General features: G+C 39.7%; 1 protein-coding gene across 2 annotated transcripts in view; it reads right to left on the bottom strand.

The window, feature by feature from the left end:
* The window catches only part of NGLY1 (N-glycanase 1), a 29,558-nt gene extending 5,667 nt beyond the window's left edge, over positions 1-23,891 (bottom strand). Inside the window, exons 1-11 of one of the 2 annotated variants that reach the window (XM_076331159.1) lie at positions 23,677-23,891; positions 21,945-22,059; positions 19,540-19,782; positions 15,863-16,022; positions 12,370-12,592; positions 11,513-11,634; positions 10,946-11,091; positions 10,651-10,761; positions 5,379-5,543; positions 3,884-4,072; positions 301-478 (exon numbers count right to left, since the gene is read on the bottom strand). In XM_076331159.1, coding sequence (XP_076187274.1) covers positions 301-478; positions 3,884-4,072; positions 5,379-5,543; positions 10,651-10,761; positions 10,946-11,091; positions 11,513-11,634; positions 12,370-12,592; positions 15,863-16,022; positions 19,540-19,782; positions 21,945-22,059; positions 23,677-23,891 — 1,867 coding nt within the window. The remainder of the gene's footprint in view (positions 1-300; positions 479-3,883; positions 4,073-5,378; positions 5,544-10,650; positions 10,762-10,945; positions 11,092-11,512; positions 11,635-12,369; positions 12,593-15,862; positions 16,023-19,539; positions 19,783-21,944; positions 22,060-23,676) is intronic. The other variant, XM_076331160.1, reaches the window with a different exon arrangement.
* Positions 23,892-24,324: the final 433 nt, after the last annotated feature.

Genomic DNA, 24,324 nt, shown 5'->3' with positions numbered 1-24,324 from the left:
ATCCTTCCTAGTAAAACATACAAGTATCTTGGATCCACTCTGTGTTCTTGCTAACCCTGCTCTGTTGCAGGTAGGGCTGTGTATATTAATAAAACTGGGCTTTGTACCAGTTTTTTGTACCAATTTTGATTAAATGCACAGTATTTTCTTGACCTTGCTAAGAAAGACTGAGTTGGAAAAGTCAAAAGGCATTTGCATTTCATTTTTAGTACTTGCACAGTGCTCTCTCCATATAAGCTATTTATTTCCAGTTACGCCTTTGCTGCATGATATAATTCATTATTTAAATTCCACACTTACCTCCTATCAGAGCAATTTCTGCTGTTGGAGAGCAAAGTCTCCACTTTATTCTTCCACTCTGAAATGTCTGACTGCTTGTCCTAATTGAAATGTTATCTATTTTTAGACCGACTGACTTGCACTCAAACTTCCAGCTGATGGAAGCAGAGGACGACCCCTCTTTTCGGGCTAAATAAACCTGAATGGAAAGAATACATAGTGAGCATGTCAAAGCCTGAGATGATCAACACACATCTAATTAATCGTTGTAACAAGGACATAAAATCTTAAGATAACACACTTTCATTCTTTATGAAGCCTCTGAACGTTTAAAACTGTACATAGTACAATTTTGTACATAATCTCATTCTGAATCCTTAAGTCTATTCCACAGGTAATTGTACATGTTCATAGTCCTTCACTAGGGAACACTAATCTATTTCAACATGCTTGGTAAAGTTTAAGCGACAAAAATACCTAAGTTTGTTATTTTTAAAAAAGCAGACTTCTGTTTTTTATATAAACGCACAGGCCCACACACAGTTTCATTTTGGTTGTTCAGGGCTGCTGATGAAGAAAACTGTGTAATCAGTATTTTGGACTCTTCAGATGTGGCTGCTGGCTGCACACCACTTCTCCTAGGACTTGGCATGTCTTGGTTAAAGCAAATCATGCATGCTAGCCATATACAAAACTTGTATTAAAATTGTTTGAACTGTTAGGGATTTGCATAATTTAATGTAGTCCCAATGCTGTTCTAAACTTCACCTGGCTGAACAGTCAAGCTCATGTGTTAACATCCATTAAAGTTACTATGAACCTTCATAAGAATTTTGTAATGAGCGTCTGATGATCTTTCAAGTCTAGCATCTATTATCAGCAAACCAAGATAACAGACATTACAGATTGAAGAGTCAAAACTGCCATGATCCTTTCAGAATCCTTAGTTAAGAAAACTTGTCAAAATTCTGTCATGTTCAGGCTTTTGATTAATGTCATACCGAATGGACTTAGATAGTTCTTTAGTTTTTAATCTGGAAAAAACAACCCTGAATAAAATGATAATAAAACACGGTAGTATGTTTTACTAAAGAACCCACCCAAATATAGAAATGTCATTGACAGACTATAAAATGGAATTTTAGTGTTACTATGCACCAGGCATAAAAATGTTAACTCTCATGTTTAAGAAAGCTAAAAAACCCAAAGGTGTGAGGTGTTACGCTGAAGATTACCTGTGAAAATCTAACAATTTAACCCGCTTCCATGTGAATATAACCTTAATGTTCATGAAAGTGCTGATCTCCACACCATTTTTTAAGTACCTCAGCTAGTTCCATCAAGAGAAGGATTTCCCTCAATCAGATCCTACTGAATTGCCATATTTGAGTAAGAAAGCCAAAATACTCCATTAATTACCACCTGGTTGAGGTGCACTAAACATAGGCTTTTAGGGATAAAAACTAAAACACTAGCCTGTCTCATCTTCCATTATAATATCCAAACATTTAATCAGAAAAATGGAAGTTAAAGTTTCCTTTTTTGTCTTTTTGACTGTCCTCTAACTTTCATACCTGGCTACTCTTTTTCCAGTATTATTTGAAAAAAGTCTGAATTCATGGGAGGGGAAAGAAAAAAAAAAAGGCTCATTCAAATTCTTTTCCACTGGAGCAATTCTTCTTGAAAAGCAGCTTTTAGAAACCCATGGATTTCAGATCTGCAAGTTCTCACATTCTTATTACCACCTACCATGGTCTGCTTGTTTGAGCCCTGGATGCCAAGTTATGTCTGGGTAATTTGATTAAATTTGTGTTTTGTACCTGTTTGAGTTTTGCACCATAAAGTCAAGTGACACTGAATAGCAAGAAAATACACAAATACGATGGAGATGGCTACTATCAGATTGGCCAAGATGATCACCTATCTGAATCATTTTGATCAACAACACTGCAAAGACAGAATACATAACTGAAGGTTCTTTTCTGTTACTCCTGGGCTAGTACCTACTACTAACCTAAAGTTACCTTTACTGTGGCTTTTACATTTAAATTCCTTTCCATTCATCACATACTAAACGATAAACAAAATATTTCTGTGAAGGCTCCTTTGGCTGCTAAGTTTCTTGGACAGCTGCTGAATCAAACTCCAAATCTGTACCTTGCAGATCTACTAGAGGCATTACAAAAAGAACACACAAACCCCAAACAACCTTTCCCTCTGCTGTCTCCCGTAACAGAAACGACCCTCAACGAAAAGTCATTTTAGATTCATACACAGACATTCTGCAGGATGCTATTCCTGTAGAACTAACATGCCTTACCCACAAGCCTGAGATATACCTGGATCTGTAGCTCCTAATTTCTCAAGACCATGCTCTCATCCTTTACCTAGAAAAGTTGAGGTGCTATTGAATACAAGGGTAAAGTCTTTCTGCCTGGTCTTATAGATCGGTCCCTCCCTGTTTTATCTGATTAGTAGAGCTGAGCAGAACAGCAGACTCGTAACTGGTTTCAGTGCAAAGACAGTATGTTTCTTGCAAAAGTGAGGATGACTGATTATTGGAGACTTCAAGATCTAATGTGCTATCAGTTTTTTAGCAGATCCTAGGGAAGCAGAGAACAGTTGTCCCTCATTCTGAGTTTTTGTAACTTCCCTTTTCCTATTAGCCTACCCTGTTGTAACATCTTTTATATTATTCTCCAGTTTCTTCCCTTATTCCTTCTCTTTTATGTAGAATAACCTCTTCAAGCTATTCCCCCACTGCATTTTGCAAATCGGTTATGTATAGACCCAGCACAGAAGACCTCAGAAGACAGTTACATACTTAGCTCCATTTTTCATCAATGGGAAGCAAACCATTGCCTAAGATAGAAGAATGTGTGGCCTTTCAGACTGAAAGAGACCTTTCAGACTAGTAAAATGACAGGGGAAGAAAGCAATAACATGCTATAGTCCCTGACAGGAATGCTCAGTTCCACAGTCGGTAGCTGTTGCGGGAAAAGCTGTTTGCTAGTAAATGTCCCCTTCCCATCTTACAGGCATCAGTTCTCTTCTTAGATTTAGAGCATATGACTCTTCTGCTGCTCAGTGTCCTGACAGATGGGAAGGAGTCTGGGTAGGGTATACAATAATCTGGATAACTGACAGGTTTTTGCCTTCTTGCAGATGGAACTGTATTATTCAGGATGACAATTTCTTCCTTTGGCTGTGTATCAAGGAGATATGATACACTATAAAGCTATTCTCCAAAACCAAAAGAAAAATTTTTTTGGAGAGAGGTACTGCTTTTCAATAAAACAGTATTGTGTGTTTGCCCAAAAGCATAAGAAGAAAGCCATTTTTTAAAATTTGGTGCTTTAGCAAGGATTTTACCTATCTGCAGAGAATTTGGTCATCCTTTCTGAAAGACAAGCTAAATTTATTTCCAATTTCTTAAATCATCTGACAATCTTACCTGAAGCTTAACAGTAACATTTACTAATATCAGCTAAATTCTGTGGGCACCAAGAGAGGTTTTGATGCCAAACACTAGCAAGGGTTTTCTATTTTATTGGAGTTATACTTTTAGGGTAGATCTTACGCTTTTAATATTTGTTATCCTTACCATTTTCCAATCTGTTTCAACCTTTCTCCAAATGGACTCTGCCTTCCAAACACCTGTTTCCCAGCCAATTATTTTTTCATTATTATTGGAAATCCGTGTATAACTATCTTCTACTATATTGTAGATGAGGTGGAAGACTTTAGACGTCTTCTCTTTTTCAGAGGGAATAAAAATTACTTCTTTTCTTTTCTGAAAAAGGCAAAACACACAAGCACCTTCATGCCCCAATACATTTCAGTAAGACTATGTTACTTTTAAACAGCATGCCATGGTTTCCCAATTCAGTTTTGCTGCCAACTGAAAAAAAAAATATGTAATTTTTAAGAGAGGTCATGGACAAAAGCATTTCTGCAAAAGTTTTAAACCAGTTTCCTACAATAGACCTGCACCTTTTCCAGAGGGGAGCAGTAATTTTATTTTTAAAGTTTTCACATAATTACTTTTAGAAGTAAATTACTAACAAAATAACATAAAATTAGCAAATTTAAGTAAGATATTAACATGTTAGGAATAGAAAACTTACATGTTGAGTATATTTCTTGTACAATCAATAAGTAAATGGTTATTTTGAATAGCAAATGAATTCTGTGATTATCACATACAGGTGCTTCTATATGATGGTTTACAAATCAACTTCAAAAAACATAAGGTACAAACTTCATAACTTCACAGTATTACTTTTTTTTTTAAAGATTTGTCATTGTTCTTATGAGTTTCAGCAAAGCAGAAATTAAATCTTCTAAACTGTGGAGGACTGAAATAAACTCTTAGTTTCTCAAACTTAAACAATCTTATGAAACTCATGAATTTCACCTAACTGGTTCTATTTAGGCTTGTCAGTCATTCTATATGACAGGATCACTACAAAACTGATGTAACAAGTGATGGGCTTTGCATTCTGGCTCAAGCTAAATATGGCTATGGTTCTGGGAAACTGTATCTTAGCATAAAATAATTAAAAGTAAAATCTTGCTTTTGGAAACAGTCAAAAACATTGATATGAAAATCAATCAAGCTTATTATTTAAGAGATTGTTCCATTTACACAATCCTAATTTCTCCCACATTGTTTTATTAACAAAAATAGTTGGTCGAAGCCTGCTTCTAGGCTTTAACCAATAGTAACTAATAATATCAATAAACATTTTTTTAAAGTTTTCCCAACTGCTTTCAACTGCCTTAAACTTTCTAGTTCTGTCACACTGTAACTAATTAAAATGAGAAGAAGTATTTTTTATTAACTGGTAAGAGCAAAAAACACTTCAGATCAAGGATTCCCAAACATTTTTAGAATCAACGGACCACCATCAATCCTCAAAAATTTCTTATGGACCTCTACTGAATTCACATCAAACTTGCACCTAATGTTTTTGCATTTCACTGTTTGAACTAAATCCGCAGGCTACCTACCATAAGTGCTATTCCTCTGCAGACCATAATCACAGAACCTCTAGTTAGCTACCTCTAAGATGGTCACCAGTGCAAAAGTTAAATACCTCTGGACCAATTTCACCTCTGGCTATTCGCCAAGCCATTGACCCTGATGTCCTTCCGCCATATTCTCCGGGTTTAGGTGTTTTAGGAGAAATGAATTCAACAAGCTCCACAATTGTTCTTTCCAAGAGCTCTCTCCTTCTATTTTCTGACAAAGAACGTTGTCTCTGAAAATACATTTAAGAAACAAAGTAAAAAATGCAGAAAAATGGTATCTGTAATTCTGCTCTAGAGTGACACCAACGGGGAAGAAAAACAATTGAAAAAACAGACTAACATTTAAAGTCTAGACTGACTGCTAGAAACATTAATCTTATACCACATGTGCAAATATAAATCAGGCATAACTGCATGGTTATTCAACAGCAGTGCTTTTTCAGTGAACTTGCATGCACTATGTGAATTTCTTTTAAAGTAAGGTTTGTGCTATGTTTATAGTGCATTTGCTTGGATGATAAAACGCTTCCATAGCATATTTTATAGCTATTCATATGTATTCTGTACCGTAGCTGTTCTTGATATTATTTGGGGGAAAGAGAAAGCAAGCATAATTATTGGGTCAAATTTTTCTTCTCTAAGGTGGAGTGATTTGGCTGGCAACAGTCTTGGTTTTGTGATTAAGCCCAAACAAGATTCAGCTGGTCTCTGAAAGAGTTATTTCACAGTGACTGACTATCATAAACAAACTATGACATTCATATTTTTACAGATATCAGAAAACTGAGAAAAACTTATCACCTATGCTTCAGGTAAATTAGTGGAAAAGAGAAAGAATTATAGAATACGCTTTCTTTGCCCACATGAATAAAACTACAGACATTTTTTTGGTACACATCTTACAAAAAGTCATTAGGAGGCTCGGGTTTTGTCTCCGTGATTTTCACATCAAATATACAGAGCTGAGATGTGAAGCCTTCTTCCTTAGCTGTAGATACACCCGCACAGGGTTGGAAAATTAAATTCAACATTGAATATGCGAATGATTACACATCATCCTTTTTTTCTACTTTGGTGATCTCCAAAGGCATGCACACTCAGCCTACTAGGACCTGAAACTTCAGGCCAATAAGTATTCCAATTATCTCAAAAACAGTCCTGACCCAGAAAGTTTTGCTATTAGGGACCAGAAAAGAGATATTTGAAAGGTTTTTGTTCCAGACAACAACGTGGAATTGGATAAAAGAAAGCAGATACAGAGAAATGATGAGAAACAGCTCCAGCTGAACAAATCCCAGCTGCCAAACACCAGCTCTACCACAGCAAGGGGGAAATACACCTCTGCTCGTGTTGATGGATGACAAGCAGAGACTCCAGCAGTTCCTCATGAAACACCAGGCCTTCCTGGTGCACTTTGGGTATCCATATGCAGTACTACAAATGTCACTCCAGCTCAGAGGAAGTTTGATACGGCTTACCCTAAGTTAGCAATACTAATCTACAATTTTCTTCGAGCCACTTTGATGGAGGGAAACCCAGTGTCAGGGGTCATCACCACTGAAATTAGTGATGCCACACTGAGAATTGGTTGCCCGTGCTCTGCAGCTGTTGTAACAATACCTGAAAAAACCAAACCTGTTAAAGAACAGAGCTTCAACACAAAAGGGGTGTTTCAGAATACAGGCCTCTTCTTATGTATGATACAAGAAATCAGTAAGTTCCTCAACTGTAAAAAGTACAAGTATGTTAATTCTTGTCATCTCCCCCCACTCCGTAGACTTTTGCATATAAATGCTATCAGCGTGTAAGACATGCATAATGCTCAGACTCTGCAGAAATCAACACCGCCTGTGCTGGGAAAACCTGTAACTACGTTTCCTACAAGTGACATTGTCATCAATAGCATTCATGTACTAAAATGGATTCCAAGAACTCCATTATCAACTGTCATGGCTCAAACTTCCTGCTTTTGTTTTTTCTTAAGGTATTACCCTCTACATACATGCTCAGGCCCCATCTTTTTTTGGCAGACAAAGGGAATAGGAAGGAAGAGGGTTTCAGAACTGCAGCTTTAAATTCAGTTCTGCATCACACGCAAGTTATGCTGTTGATGTTTCTGAAGGACTGTTTTGGAAGATGGATAACCTGTGATTTAAGTGGACCCACTGCTGGGTAAGCAACAGATAATTTGAGGGTAGAAATTTAATTTCAAACGTTTAAACAAGGAATACTGGTTCACCTCACATCAATCACCATGAGATGGTCACAATTCAACCTAAATTACTAGTTTTCCTTTTAAGAGCTGACCTGGCTGTAGCTACAATCATTCACAATCACTACCAAAAATGGGGCCTGGAGCAAATAAAAAAAGAATTTGTTTCCCTGCCCCACCATCCAATTTCCAACGAAGGCAGTGAAAGTTCAGGGTCCTCTCCCCACTTTCTATAAGGGCAACATACAATGGACTGGAATAGGGCACTGCCTATTGTAGGTAACATACAATGGACTGGAATAGGGTAGTGCCTGTACAAAGTAGGTGAAGAAAAACTTTCTAGTCAAAGTGTGAGATGGTACTATAGAATAACATGCGATGGTTGGTAATCCACAGGCTACATACCCATTGAGGAATGCCTGACCCAAATAAAGCACACACACAGTATTTCTGAGAAGTAAGATAGTGTACTGAATAGATTAAATTATCCTTGCCTCTCTTCCATTTAACAGTGACAGTCACTCAACACCCTTGGAACTGTTGTGTTGCCTCTACTTGGCCACTAAACAGACAGACAAGCAGAGAAATAATGACCAGAGCCATTGCTCTTTATGCAGGAAAGTACAATAATGATCTCTTGGATTCCATTTTCACTAACGTTGCAGTCTAGGTGATAATGTATACTGCATACTGTGCTTCTCTTTAGTTGTAACTTAGAAGAATTGAGCTTGAAAGATGCAGTGTTAGGAGCTCTGCATCAAAAGATACCAAGACTATAATCCCTCCTAGTAGGGAACCAGTCTCCAGGAGATGATGGGAAAAGTGAAAGTTAGTGGAGGCCTCTGCCTACATCAGTTATCTGCTGAATGGGTTGCAGTGAAGGAAACCGCATACTAGCTGAAATGGAGACTTGTGACTGAGCAGCGTAATGGAAACCTGCTGTAAAATGTCTTGATAGTTCTAGGGGTGAGCTGCCTTACCCCTCTACTGACCACAGAAGCTGCTGAATACGACATGGAGATCCTCAGACAGCAACTTTTTAATGGCCCCTTGATTCCCACTGCATTGTCACCTTAGTATGAACTTTAGGAAAGGCCCTTTGACTAAGACAAACGTAAGAAAGAAAAACTGTTCTTCTAGCAATCCGATGGCAAACTGCCTCTAAGTCTCTGAAATCCAATTCCAACTATAACAAACAAAAGAAAAAGGGAGTAAGAGCAGTTACTTACAAGGATTAAATTTACTATCAATTTAATAAATTAAATTAATCAAACATCTTGTGAACAGCTACTGGGCAAAAGGAAGTGTGTGTGGGACGAGGGGAGTGCGAGTATCATTCAGCTTGTAGAAAGGGAGAGTAAGTTGTTCCTCAAAATAAGATACCATCAAAGAGACTGACAAAGGTGTTCTAATATAATCACAAGACAGCTTTAATAATACTGGAAAGCAGTAGGGAAAGCGTGCAGCATAAAGAAGAAAGGGCTGGGATTTTCCACATGTAGAGAAAGGAAGACAGGAGAAATACAAGAGTGTCTTGGAAGCGTGGTGTATAGCTTTCTTCCCTGTACTTGGTTTTTAATGAAGTTTTCATTTAAAACATGACCAGAATGCCTGTTTTCTCTGTTTGAAGAGTGCTCATGTCAGCTCATGAGCTGGAAAAAAATAAGAAACAGGCCAACAGACCAACATGCAGCACCATCTGTTGGAGATGGCAGTGCACTTTTTTACTGGAGTTCTCTAGACTGCCGTAAGTGAAACAGAGCATGATCCTACGGTGACATCATTGAGGTGAGAAGGAGGTCAGGCAAGCCAGCCCATGAGTCAGTTGCCTATACTTTCCTGATTCCATCAATCTTGTCAGAGTAATTTTTCAACTTACTAGCGCCTCATTTCCAAGGTTATCTCTCCCTAGGGACAGCCGGTGGAGGAGAAGAGTCTGGTGACTGGTTTCTATTGCCAGTAGATCAGAAGATCAGTTTTGTAGTCAGCAAGGGTTCAATGCTTGGAGAGGACACCATTGAATTCCTGCAACCCTGCACAAAGTGCACGCATTCCTCAATTTGAATTTCTGATCCTTTACCTCCTTTTATGTTGCTACTCTGTGGTCAGCCTTCTCAGTGCTCCACTCTGCTATGTGACTCTAATTTTTCATTACTGATAAAACATTTGAGGCCAGGGCTTGAAATCATGAGTCCAGCTCAATTCTTCACACTCTTAGTGTGTGGCTATAACCCTCAAGCCAGCAGGCCTCTAAAAAGACAAAAACTGTTTATTAAGCCATCAGTTATATACTATCACAAGAACTAAAGTTTCGATGCACAGAAATTAGCCCTGGAAGGAAGTGGGGACGAAACGGAACCTTACAGGTGGTTCAAGGTTTTGTGGTATTCTAGTATATAGAGTCAAGAAAAGTTCATCCTGTCGCAAGTAGGGAGTGGAAAAAGCTTAGCAGAGAGGTCCTGAGTGCACTCGGGTTCTGTGACTATGACATGCAGGTACAAATGGCTCCATGTGTTTTGGGGACGTTAGGCATGAACACTGTATGCGGCTCTGAGCCAAAGCTCTACTGACAATCAACACTTCTTGAAAGTCTTGGAAACAGCCTGTGAATCGTTCTTCCTGCTTCCTAGAGCTTGTAAGAAGTTTTGGGAAACAAGTTAGGCCTACATTTCTTATAACTATAAATGCTATTGTTTTCAAGTTATAGCATTATTGATGTGGAAAATGCTCAGCCACTCTCAAGGAGTCCACACAGTTACAAAGCAGTTGTAGTTTACCCCAACATCTGGTGATACACAAGTCTACTCCAAAGCCATCAAGAAAACACACGGTATATATTATATATACACACCCTGTATGTACACACCCATTTGACTATGTAAGAGATAATATGGTAATCCTTTTACATACCATTCTTTATCTTATTTCACCTAAGTTCAGCACTGTGACTGATTCCTATGTATTCAGTGTAAAATGAGGTCTGTATAGTTAGCAGCATTTTACATTCCATAGTGCATGGACATTCCTAACAGGTTACCAAATGCATTCCTTTGTTCAAGGACTTCACATTCCGGAAAGACACTTATGTTTCACTTGAAGAAATCCATTTAAGAAAAGTTACATACCGTTTTATTTAATGCGTTAATTGTTTCACGTAGTGTAGTTTCACTGAGTGCTGTTCTTCTAGAGAGTACTTCTTCATGCTTACAGCTGTATCTCCAGGTGACATCAACAACCTCAAGCACAAGTTGAAGAAGAAAATAAAGCAACCAAAAATTCCCATGTACCTTGCTTCATTTAAAGAGGCTAGCTCATCAAAGTATGTTTTTCTATAATAATTCTGGAAATCACACTAAGATGGAATACATCACACACTTGCCTCAGGGCAAGTTTGTTTTTCATTAACATCATTACTCCTACCTCATCTTTGGAGAATGCAATTATGTAGGAGAGCTTCTTTCCCCACCCAGTTTCATAGAGAAGAGGTTTATCACAGACATTTTCACAGGGATCACAGTGAAGCCATCTTTTCTGAGATGAAGAATATACTTCAGTCCACACATGATCTATATAACAAAGGCCAAGAATAATCAATGAATTGTAAGGATAGATCCTCTCTTCTAATATTGCACAATATTGTAACTTTTCCTGATTTATCAAATGAAGGAACAAGTGAAAAAACACGTTTTCTCTTCATCTACATTCAGAAAAGTTACCAGAGCTTTCTCTTTCTATTTTAGGATCACGTTCACTTAGATTCAACTAAAGATTGTATCATTCTGAAGTCAATCATCTAACCTGACTTGCAGAACTATATTTCATCTCATCAGGCAAGACAGGAAGTTGAATTTATATTCAGTCTTTGTTTGCTGAACTGCATAACTTTATATGCTGCCTGATGGCTAATATAATCTGAGAACCATAAAATATATAACCTCATTTTGCATAGGTTTGTATTAACATTATGATAGTCTAGAATACCAATACCTGTACAGTCCCATACATATCTAGCTTCAAACCCTACAGCTCTGCAACACAGTGTAAAACAGTTAGCCCACTCGCCACAGCGTCCACATCTAGTTTCCAGAAGTTTTTCGGGGTTGTTATACCTACAGGAGAAAAACAAAACCAGAATAATTGAAAATACATTTTGCCTTTCAAAATCTTTACATCATGCCTGTCCTTGTGATGATTTGAACAGAATTCAGTGTCATTCCGCCCACAGAAGACAACGGAAATGATTGCTGTACTGCACAAAACAAGCGTGAGCAGAATGCTACTTTTACTTTGACTCACATGACCCCATCACGTTTACCGCAGCAGTGAAATGAATCTGGGTTTTTTCAGTTATCAAAATTGACTTAGACTTCATCTTCAAATATAATTTTTGTATGCTAGTCCTTTTGATAAGTTAGCAAAAATACAAAAAAATTAGGTATTTGCTCTTTTGCTATAGACTCAGCAAAAGATATCTATTACCCTTTGTGATTTCCCATAGAAGTGAAAGTTTTCCTTGAAATAACAAAAACCTACCTACATGCTATGCCAATATTAATGTATTTTATTTAGAAGTTGTACTTTATCAAATTAACAGTAAAAAAAAAAAGAAGAAAATCAGACAAGTATTCAGAACAAGGCCACGTAAAAGAAAGCAATATTTTGTTTTTAAAAATCTCTAATCTTATAGAGCAATTGCTGCTTATCAACCATCCTATCATGTTGCTTAAAACGGCTTCTCTAATCTTTCAACCAACAACTTATCACTTGTTCACAAAATGCACAAATGCAAAGCTGTTTCTGGAAAGACAAGAAAAAAAAGACAAAACAAATCTTTGTATGCTTACCTTGGGAATCTATTACAGAACTGACACTGGTTGCAGTAATGATTTTCCACTCGACTGACGTTCCATCTTAGATCATCATCAGTAGGCAACAGGTAGTCACTTTTAGGCTCTGTCTGCCCACCACACCTGCTGCAAGGAAGATTATTTACCCAATGAAAAAAGTCATTCTTAAACCAGTCCAAGAGCTCCAACAACAAGAAGTCCTCTTCACTCACATGTGCACCTGTAAAATTTACACAACACAGTTAGGTCAAATGAAAAAATAATTTAGTCGAACTTTGCAGTTTCTACATATATCACCATCTCTGGGCCTTTATTATGTTTCAGAAGTCTCATAAAAAAACTTCGTATGTTACTTAAGCACACACAAAAAAGAAAATCTAAATTCTCAAGACTGAATAACATCAAACTGTATATCTAAAGAACAAAAAACCGCACTCCTAAGCAGTACAGCTAGAGTGAGAATAAGGAATTGCTCAGAAAAACAAGTTAGATATACAGTGAAGCCCAGTGAAGTTCCCCATGCCCCTCATATTCTTCCAGGGCTTCAGAAGAGAGTGTTAATTCTTTTTCTGCTCCTAAATATTCTTTTCCTATTCTTAGCTATTAGACTAGGAATTACAATTGCTTTGATTTCATAACCCCAAAGAACCAGACACTGGCAGCAGTCTAGACAACCAGGTGTAACAAGAACAGACTTTCTACAAACACAACTTAATTACTGTAGAAAGTGTACATATACCATGTGAACGAAGTTGAGTTTGTTTATAAATTCAGCAAATAAACACCTTTGTCAGCTTACCCAAGCTAGACACAGGATCTTTATTTTTCTACTCTAGCCAATTCCACCACATTAGACCACCGGACTCTTCTGGCCCATTTTCCTGTGTTCACAACAGATGTTAGAATCTACTCACACACTGTCACTATTCCACCACCTGGAAATAACCCCACTTTACCTAATTAACAAATTTAAAAATCCAGTCTGCCAAAAGCGATCCAAAAGGGGTTCCAACTCCTTAGAGTCTTTAAATGTATATTCCGCTCCAATGCCCAGAGATACTCTTTCTTCTCAGATTCATAAACACTCAAATAAGTCCGCCTATTAACGCCATCATCTAGGCCACACTGCAATCATAGATATTAATACCTGATTATTTTATGTCCTACAGCTTGTTTGTAGTCACAGGGCAGACAGGTCTGACTAATGAATATGGAGATACAAAAATAATTTAAAAAAATGCTGTTTAAAGGAAGTTGCACCAAATTTGTGCACTAGCTCCTTTTTCAGGATGGTGAAGAAAGACTAGGTAAGATGTGTGTTTTACTTATTTAAGTTCAATTCACATCTTCCTCTGAAGCTGAAGTAGTCTTTGATACAAAAGACACTGTAGGGGCCCTAACTCTATTAAACACACATTGCCAAGACCATGAAGCGCATGAGAAAAAAAATCATCTGTTAATTAAAGCAAGAAAACCTGACTTTTAATTGTAGTAAAATTTCCATTTGTACTTATTATATGTGAAAAACATTTGTGCTGGAACACTCAGACAAGGTGTTACTGCTTACAAAGTGGATATACTTGTATATCCAAACTTTCTGCTAAAAACTGAATGATAAGATTTTGAGCACAGGCCATATTCTCTTTTCCTGGATAACAACATACAAACCAGAACCCAGCTATGAAAATATGACTGCTATCACATGCATATTCTTCTCTCGGTTTGCAAAATAAATCCTTCATAAACACATTGCATGGAAAGAATGATGAATGTGATTTATTTGAACAGAAAACAGTTGGCTGTGACATGCAGCTATTTTTGACTGCACAATCCATCTTTCTAACGGAAAGTGGTAAAGGGAAACAGTAAAAAAAAAGTCTGTACTCCTGACCAAATGACCGTAATCTTCCTAGCCTTTATGAGCCAAAAATGCCTATTACGCATTGTAAGGGAAGTCCTAAAAACAAAAGTCCCCCAGCACTAAGCAGTTATTCCCACAGGTGACAGTCTTAATACAGCAACACAGATAGACCAAAGAAGCTGAAAGGGCCAATTTCCCATACCTCTCATACACAGTCCATTCCCAAAGGAATGTTTCTATAAAGCTCTTTAAAAATGCTTTCAAACCATCACAATCCAAAACAGTGGAGCTCCATCCCTTCCCCTTTATTTGTATCTAAATTAAGGTCTGGAAGCCATTTTGAATGGATCTGCTTGATGTCTTTGGAAGAAGCACTTGGAAACACCACCCTCCTCCTTCCTTCCCCTTTTTAATAATGTGCACAGCAGAATTAGAGCAGAGTCTAAGAGCTATGCTTGGCTTTATTTTCCTTTTTAAAGGAATTTAAATAGTTTTCGTTTATTACTGCTAAGTCTCTTCCCCATTGCATTGTCCTATGCTGCTGAATGAGAATGCTTGGTACTTGTTTATGTGGTTTCCTACTTCCCAGTATAGTTTTACAAAAAGAGAAAAATTACTAAGAAAATCCATTGTCAAAAAGTTCCCTAATACCAAAGGCACAATTACATATTAGTGTGTGGCTGTATGAGACATCACAAAGTCTTTTATAAAAAAGATGAGAAGAGCTGATTTTTGGTTTGCAAATCAACAGCACTCCCATCAAGTTAGCAGAACTGCTTTAAATAGTCTTCTATCAAAGATTCACAATGAAAAGGATTTTTTGGTTTAAATATGGTCTTGGAATCGTATTTTTTTTTAATATTTATCTCATACAAGTAAAGTTTCACTATATTGCTGAAACAAATCTAAAACCGTCACTTGAAAATATAAATGTCATTTTAACTAACAAAGACTTTGTACATTCAAAACAAATTTGCATTTATGAAAATACAAATTTTAGCCACTGATGCCACAAATATTTATGCCTATATTTCACTTCCAGCTCCAAGAGGATGGCATGTGAACAACCCTATTCATTTAAGCATTAGCAAGAAAGGTGATTCTTTGTATCAGGTTGTGTCTTGGAAAGGTCTCATGCAAAATCTCACCAATAATATCACTTTAAAAAGAGAAGCAGTATTTTGAAATTTTATTCTGAATTTTGAACTGTAGTACATACGGGAAAATTGCACTCTGACAATTTCAAAACAATAACTACTCAAACAAGAAGCTCCCCTCCTCTTGTAGCTATTTCACTCTAGATGCAAGGAATATAACAGTACATGCTCACCCTATTTGTTTCCCCAGCATTGTTTACTACTAATTCAGAAATTAAGACTTCAAAATTTCTACGTGAAAGTACTAAAGGATGGATGACAAAAACGAAATAAAAAAATAACAGAAGTAAGGAGAGAGAACAGTAGAAAATTTGAAAATTAGGAAGAAGGTAATTCTAATTTAGAGACAGCATTTGGAACCTGCAGACATATGACCAAATCCACACACCTAAAGCATAGTAGATACAAGCATCATCCAGATGTTTGAAAGAATATTTCTAGTTTCATATACAGTATAACGTGGTAGCATTACCTTTGTCCAGTCTTGCAGCTTGTGCTAGCTTTTTCTGAGCCTTCCCTTTCAATTGCTGGAGGGGAATCGAAGCTAGTGCTTTCTGCTGAATAGAAGGATTCTCATACATCAATACAAGATGCTCAAATTTTGTTTGAAGTGTTTTCAAGATATTTGCAGCCTGCAAAAGGATTTTCAGTCACAAGGTGATTTATGAACTTCCACCTTAAGCCAGAAGAACCAAGCTCTCCTATTTTAGTTTAAGTCAGTTGTAATTCTATACTCAGTTACATTACATATTTCTTTACAGGTGAAATGTTTATTTGTAAAGATGTCAATAAAAATTGCAGACACCACCACCCAAACTGTAAAGCCAGCCTTGTCATCTTTTGAGCATTCTGAATGGTGTCCTGAGTGAAAAGTGTACTGATTCAGGGAGAAGAGAAAACTGTTTTTAAAGACACCTCTGATGGCAAAGTTTTTTACTTCCTCCCCCCACCATTTCTTTTGGGCAGCTGTTACCTGAAATCCACAAAAGAACCTGTAATTCATTCCATTTCCTGGCCGCTGCTGCACCAGTTTGCAGAACTCTATTATTGATGAATGCTGCTTTTCCATTTCTTACTCATGAATGCTGCTCGTCTATTTCTACTTCGTTCTCTCACAGATCAACTCTGACACAGATTTGAATAGACAGCCCTGTGACCATATATCGAACAGTGTATGTCACTAGAAATCTAATGTAAGAACTAGGCTTCTTCAGTCAGTTATCCTAAATGTCACTTAGTGGCAACTATATGTTGCACCCAATAAGATACACCCCCATCTACAAAAAGAAATAGCTAAAGTTAATAATAGTGGAGTTAGCAGCAGAGCAAACTATTTACTCCCATTTAAAGGGGGACAATACAGAAAGTGAAATGGGATTTTAAAATTAAGAGTCTGACATATTTTGGGGGAAAGCCTGTGGTACTGCTAAATTACCTTTTCTCTACTGCTAGATCATGCTTCAGTCTTTAGCCTTTGTTAACTACCATCTTTGTTTCATCAAAAATCCCACACTTTCTTGAGATGCTAGCAGCAAATGCAACATAATACACAGGTGTGGGAACTCTTCAGAAGATAACTTCTTTCAAAAGAGCATTTAAATTAGGAGTGATTATTTTGATGCTGGACAGTACTACAGGACCAGTCCTTACTTTTCATAACTGCTGAAACAGAACAGAACTGGTTTCGCTCTTCCTGGAGCTCATCAGCTGTAGGTAACTGGTTAACATCATAAACCCAATCGTGTTCAGATTCACTTTAATACAAGTTGAAACAACAGAAATGAGGGAAGTTAGGGACTGCCAATGGCTTATAGATCTTCATGTTCTGTCAGCTTTCTGAAAGAGTGTTCAGAGATATTGCTCAGCACAGCAGAAAGTCTCCCAGATTCTTTGACAATTCAGATTTTCCCACTGGCAAACACCATCAGTATTACAGTAGTGCTTAAGTGGTTTCATGGAAGCCACTGTATACCAATGAAGTCTTATGCAACCATCTAAAAGTGTGGTGAACCTCACTGCAAATCTAAGTGTTGATACCTCTTTCCTCCTGTAATCACTATGTCATCCAGGAAGGGACCAGAATCCATCCACCAGAATAATGACTAGCCAGAGCTTTCCTTTCTCCAAGTCTCAAGAACGCCTTACGATAAGAAACCCAGAAGAGACACAAATGAGGCAAAGTAACAGTGGGTTAGGCCCCTAGAACTGTGCCATTTAGTAATATTCCTGTACTGTCTCAAGTAACCCACTTTTCCCTGTGCTTACCAGGACTCCCATGAATCACAGGTGTAACGCATAGGCAAGAAATAAAAATGCTTGCACTACAAAAACCACCCTAAATCTCTCTGACATCTGACAGCAGCGCATACAACAATAATATAACTATACCTCTGCAGTATACTCACTGAAAAAAAAAACACCTACTGCTGTGCAAGCAAAATGGCCAAGTCATAGCCAGAAGGTATTTTGTGGACTTCCTTCCAATCAACCCAGACTATACAGACCAAATTCAATGGCTCACAGAGCTATCAGTGTAATTCCCTGAAGAGATCAGCTGAAATACAGCATTCTAATAGAGTGCCAACATTGCATTAGCGATGTCTCTAAATCGTAATAAATTTGGTCCCACTACCCGTGTTGAATCTCTAGAAGCATGGAAAAATAATAGTTGCAGAGAAATGGATCCACAACGCCGATGGCTAGCTTAAGTCAGGGCAGAATAACTACAGATGAGAAAGATTAACCTCAGACTACATCATGTCAACTTGAAATCTGCAACATTTTTCTCACTGCAAGATCAACGCAACTTTTAAAGCTTTAAAGCTTGCAGTACCAACCAGTACTGCAGCAAGTCACTCTAGAGGTTTCATAATCACTTCCAACCGCCACTGCAGAAGTGGCTGAAACAGTAAAAACCAAGCAGCAGACCAAAAAAAATCCCACCCCAAACCCCCCAAAAATTCAAGTAAACCCAGTCAGTATATTTTAGAGGCAACTACTAGCATGCTAACATAATTAGATTAAATGGCTCAATATTCAAGTACCTACAACAGTTCCTTTTCCAAAGGACATTATGGGTGATGATGGGTCACTGAGTGCTCTTGTCCCCAAAAGCCATCACTTCAATCTATGAATCTATGCTTTGCCAGTTCTCTTCCACTGATCTTGGGTAGGTATTGGGAATAAATAGTATGTCATAGTTCAGCATCCAACAATATACTGACAATATCATTTAAAAGAGACAAACTCTGATTAAGGATGTATGAGAAGCAAGCTTTTAGAAGGATTAATCTTACACCAACTTTAAGACCGAAGTGACACTGGTTCTAGGGGGAAAATCTCTTTAGAAAGTTAAACCAAAGCATCCTTCAAACCTCCTATCAAAAGGCATAACTTCATTTTTCAAAGTTGTATGAGGTGTTAAGAGTCTTCTCCCATCAGGCCAGGTTACATCAGATGAAAGGACTCTGCCTCTCTGTCTTGCTAGGGAATTTCATCTCAACCTCTTGGACAAGGCAAACACAGCCTAAATAACTATAGATTTGTACTTACCTGGCTAAATTCCTGTCTCTCACAACAGTCGCATGTGAAAAAAGAAAGCCCTCCTCACAGGCTACACACAGAGGTCATAATGCATGAACTGAGACGCCAACAATTATAAATATTACGGTTGTGCTCCTGTTCTTTTGCTGGCTCTCAAATACCAAACACAGTATACAGCGCCAGCCTTAGCTTCCCATGCCTCCCTCTGTTCCCCCGCCTTGCTGTTCCTTTACAATACAAGTCAGCTTTTTTTCCCATGACACCCTGATCAATAAAACGTTTATGGACATCTTCAACAAAATCTCTTGCTAATATTCTATTTATGGCATGTTTCATGTCGAAGTTGCATGGAGACCGAAGAAAACACTCAAAAATTTCAGAAACCATTGGAAAAATAAAAAGTTCCTCTAGTCCAACCTCCTGCTCAAAGCAGGGTTAGCTATGAGGTCAGGCCAAGTTGCTCTGGGCTTTATCCAGTCAGGTCTTAAAAACGCCCACATTTGGAGACTACACAGTCTCTCTGAGCAACGTGCCCCAACAGTTAACTCTTCTTCAATCTTTATATTCAAGATTAGCACGCCTACAAAGTTTTCAGGCTATAATTACCATTTCAAGAGATTGCACAAGTGATGTTTCTGGTTGCTGACGGGCAGGGGCAAGAACAGAGTCAGCAGGTCTTGAAGGCTGATGTGCAACTGTCTGAGTGCTGGCCACAGTTTCAGAGGATCCTGATCTGTGGATTTGATTTGACTCATTCAGTCTGCTACTCCTCTCTCCAGCAATTAAGTCTCTGATTTTACGTAGCTGCTCAATCGAAGCTTCCTTAGGGAAAACCAGGTGAGTTTCTCCCTGAAATTTAGACAAATTAATTCAGCAGTTAATGGAGGTCTAAGCTAGTAAGCGGTTTGTATCTATAGCTAACAGCTATATCATTTTTACTGGAAGTTAGCACACTAAGGCTTGGCAGGATTCAGCCTTCAGATCAGGTCCCTTACAGCAGAAGCTTGTAGGTCCCTCACAGCAGAAGCTATTAGATCAAGAACCTACAGTCAGTCTAGAGAAAAAGGGCTCATTACAACATGCTTTTGTTAGTAACTTATTTTGCAGAGCCACACAGGGACAACACAATTATGGTTTGGCAGAGAAAGCAGCAACAACAGGAATGAACAACAGAAGCTCAGTTCTCACAATACAGCAGTGAAACGCTAGGAAACACAGGATGATAGCCAACGTTGGGGAAAGAAGCCTCTAGAATGGCATCTGCTGGGAATTCTCTTCTATACCGATATCTTTTAGGTTTTATAAGTTTTCAGACAGGAAATATTATTCTTATTGAGACCTGTACCTAGCTTGATTTCTGGGTTCCTTTTTTTGATTGTAACATGATTACTGGTAGCGTAACAAACGATTAGTTATTATGACAGAAGCAAATATCAGTGTACTTAACATGAAGAAATGGTTACTAAAAACAGGAATATCCTGAAGTATTCACACTTTAAGAGTTTCAGTTTCTACCACTGCAGCACTTCTGTTTATTAAACGGAGTAATTTGTTTATCCAGTTACCTTAGGTCACCTATCATTGCAGACGCAGTGCTTCACTTTAACACTTACAATCACCACAAAACTAAATGGAATGTATCAATCCAGCAGAAAAGTCTTCATTTTATAATTGAAAGAGTTGGCTTACCAAGCAGAGACAAAAGAAGGAACAATTCTAGTTATCGCAGTTGAAGAGAAGTTTGCAAGCTCCAGCCCCAATTGACACAATAACCATAAGACTGAGCCAACATGCTCTTAAAGATCTGACAGAAGTGGGAGTAGCAATTTGTAACGTTTAAAATGACGATGTTATTACTGCTTGACTGCTTCACTCGCTACACTGACCACCTCTTGGCTAAAACACATCATTAAAAGTCATCTCCTGAGCACCAACATGAGAATAGATCTGCAGACCATTTCTCCCTCTGCAGTCACCATTTCTTTCAGCATGCGTTTAAATTAGGACAATTACACTACTTAACTTTACCCCAAAAGAAGGCAGAGGTCTTATGACAGCTGGACCTAAACAACATAATGTATGTACCCATACAGAAGCGTGGCATCAAATAGACAAATTAAAGCAAAGCTAGAGCAAGAGCTTTGCACCATTAAACAAGAGTTGGGTTTTCACCCCAGCTCTCCCGTAATTACAAAGGCTGCTTCTAGCTTAACAAGCTTTGGCAGTTTAAGGTCTACCAAGACAGGGACCATTTCAGGACACAAAGCGATCTTCGAAATATATCTTTTTGACTGCAACAGAATCAAGATTCAGTCAACACTACTTTAGGATACAGTTTCATAACTGTTTTAAATGGGTAAAAGTCCCACCCTCCCACTACTTCAATAGCCTGTTGCCCTCCACTGCTGTCATGACAACACTAGTACTTCTGCAGCTGCACTGTGAATTGGCTGAAAAATATTTCTTTTTTTTGTTTTGGGGGATTAATTTTTAATCAGATCAGCATCCCTTATCTAACTCACTATGGGGCCACACAAGCCCTACTAATGGTAGGAACAAGCAGCAGAAGAGCAGGACCTTTTTTTCCCCTTCCACATGACGGTTTCAACACACAGATTTACAATATGGAAACTACTGTCTGATGATGCAGTCTGACATCCACCTAATAGCGAGCTGCTACTAAGAGAAGGGGGTTTCACCCCATTTCCCACCATTTCCTTTGTGCCAGCATGGATACGTATCTGGCCATTAAGCGAACTAGTAGTGCATCTGAACAGCAGAAAACCAACCTTATCACAGATCAGCTTAGCTCTAGCTCCACCAGATTTCTGAAGTAGCCTCATCTACATTTTTTGTTAGTTAACTGCAAACAAGGATTGAAAGAAAATTAAGAAAATAGCAACTGTCTTAAAATCTAGTGCCTTGCAACTGGGAAAGGAGAAAAAAATTCCAATTTTAAGTTTTAGTGTGTAAAATGATGAAGACATCAGAAATTACTAAATTATACTCACCTCCTGAAACCCCATCTCAAATAAACATTCAACTGCTCCTCTGACAGGCAACAGCCTCGTAGAAAATGCTGGATTTCCAATCCGAATTAATCTATATTTTTCTTCATAAGGATTCCTGAAGAAATTGAAAGTTTTAATTATGTTTGCAAATTAAGTAAACACTTAGAAGCTGGGTAACTGTACTAAGCAGCATTAGTCATTCATAAGAGATTTTTTTTAAAGTTTAGTTTCATTCACACCATGTAGGCATAACGTGAAACCTATCTAAAACTTTGACTTAATTCATGTCCTTCTGCATTTAACTTTGAGGTTACAGAATCGGTTCTAAAATTTAGTTTGCAACTTAAGTTCATAAATATGTGTTTTGTAGCCTTAGCCAGCAGGGCTTAGTCTGCAGTGACACTTACAGATGACAACACACAACCACACCCCCCCGTAGCATTCTAATTGAACTCCTCGGCTCGATGCTGAATGGTTTTAGGCCCACTGTGGAATCAATGCTAAACTTCCTGGTAGATGGGTGGAACTACTGTGGTCTCTTTACTTCTTGAAGGGCTACCTCTCAGTTCCTCTTTCCTCTTTCAACTCTTCTAAACCTTCTTCCCTCGCCTCCTTCTTTAAAAGGAGTCAGCCCAGGACCCAGTGCTCTCTGTCGCACAGCACGGTTTTTGCAAGTGGTTGACAAACCAGATATAGACAGGGAGGGGCAGCTCATACATCCTGAGTTGCTTGAAGACATCAAGGTCAATCATACATGTTGGTGTGTGTATATATATACTCTACAGAGCCACCTCGCAAAAAATGCAACTATAATTAACTCTCGATACCGATCTCACTGAGTCAGAAGAGAAAGGCAACAGAAAAATCAAGTTACTATTTTAGCATTACTTGTTATGCATCCACTAATTTTTAGGTGCTTAAATGCTTGCAGAATCAGGGCCAATGCAGGCTTTTATGCTCAACACAAAAACCAAGCCCTCAAAACAAACCAACCGGCAATAAATAAAGAAATAAAAGTCCAAGCCACTACACAGTTACGCAAAAAGTAACCTCATTTTTAAATAACGACAAAAAGAAGCGAGATGTTTTTGAACTTCGGTATTACGTAACAAAATAGAATCACACGGCTCATCTTTGCGACGGTCTGTCTGCAAGCCCAGAAATAAAGCGCTGCGCGTGAGGATTTTATGACAAACGGCCTCTCAAGCTGCATTCGTAACCCGGCAGGAATTGCCGGGCTCGCACGCGGACTCTTTCCTTAAGGGCGCGCCAGACAAAGCGCGGGACTCGCCGCGCCGCTGCCGCCCGCCTCTGCCCGCAGACCCCTTCGGCGCCCACGCGCAGCCGAGACCGGAGAGTCACGGCCGCGAACCGGGCGCTGGCCGTACGGCGGGACAGCCGAGCCCCTCGGACCCCGACCCCACCGCCCGGGGCGGGTGAGGGGCACCCGCCGCCGCTGCCCTCAGGGCCGCTTTCGGGACACAGCGGCGAAAAGCCCCGCCAGCTGCTCCCCGCGAGAGGGGCAGGCGAAGCCCGGACGCCGCGGGAGCTGAAGCGGCAGGCTCCCGACAGCCGCCGCGCGGAGGCGGGGGGCGGCCGGGACGGCCAGTCACCCCTCGGCAACGCCCGCCGCTCAGCCGCTGGCCCGCGAACCGAGCCCGGGCCGGCCGCAGACAGGGCGACGACCCAGAGGTCGCGGCTGCCGGGCCGCCTCCCGCCGTGCCCCGCTCACCGGAGGATGTTGTCCGCGTAGGTGAGGAGCAGCCGCGAGGCCTCCAGGAAGATCTCCCGACCGTTCTGGCAAAGCTCGCTCACGGCGGGGGAGCCCGGCGAGGAAGAGAGGCCCACGGCGGCCGCCATCGCGCCGCCCGGGCAGGCGCCCCCCGCCTCGGCCGGGCAGCGCCGCCAGCACCCAGCGCGGCGCCAGGAGCGCGCCGCAGCACGCATGCGCAGCCGGAGCGGTGCGGTCACGGCCCTCAGAGCCCGGTCCCGCGGCCGGCGGAGGGGGGAGGGCCTTAAAGGCGCAGAGCGGGGTACGTGTCCTGCCGCCGGCCGCGCTCCTCCGGCGGGCGGCGGCCGTGCTGCCCCGTCTGAAGTCGGTGATGTTACAAGAGCTGCTAAACTACCTTATCCTGGCGAGTTTAACCACGCTGCAATCGATACGCTGGCCCGCTTGTGCAGCTGGGCCTCCCGCTCGCACGGGGCTCTCCGGAGCTCCCTTGGTAAGGCGGTAATGTTGTAAAAGCACTTAAATCCCCTTTTACACCACCCTTGATCGCTTGCGCTCTCTGTTGGTGCCACGCTTTCAGCCTCACCGAGGTTACACGGACGGGAAGGCTACCGTAGCTACTCGCCCCCGCCTTGGCACCTCGTCCAGACC

Source organism: Aptenodytes patagonicus, chromosome 2 (assembly GCF_965638725.1).
Source record: "Aptenodytes patagonicus chromosome 2, bAptPat1.pri.cur, whole genome shotgun sequence".
NCBI classification, from domain to species: Eukaryota; Metazoa; Chordata; class Aves; order Sphenisciformes; family Spheniscidae; genus Aptenodytes; species Aptenodytes patagonicus.
Note: the sequence above shows the minus strand (reverse complement) of the source record. Positions and strands in the feature narration are given on the sequence as shown.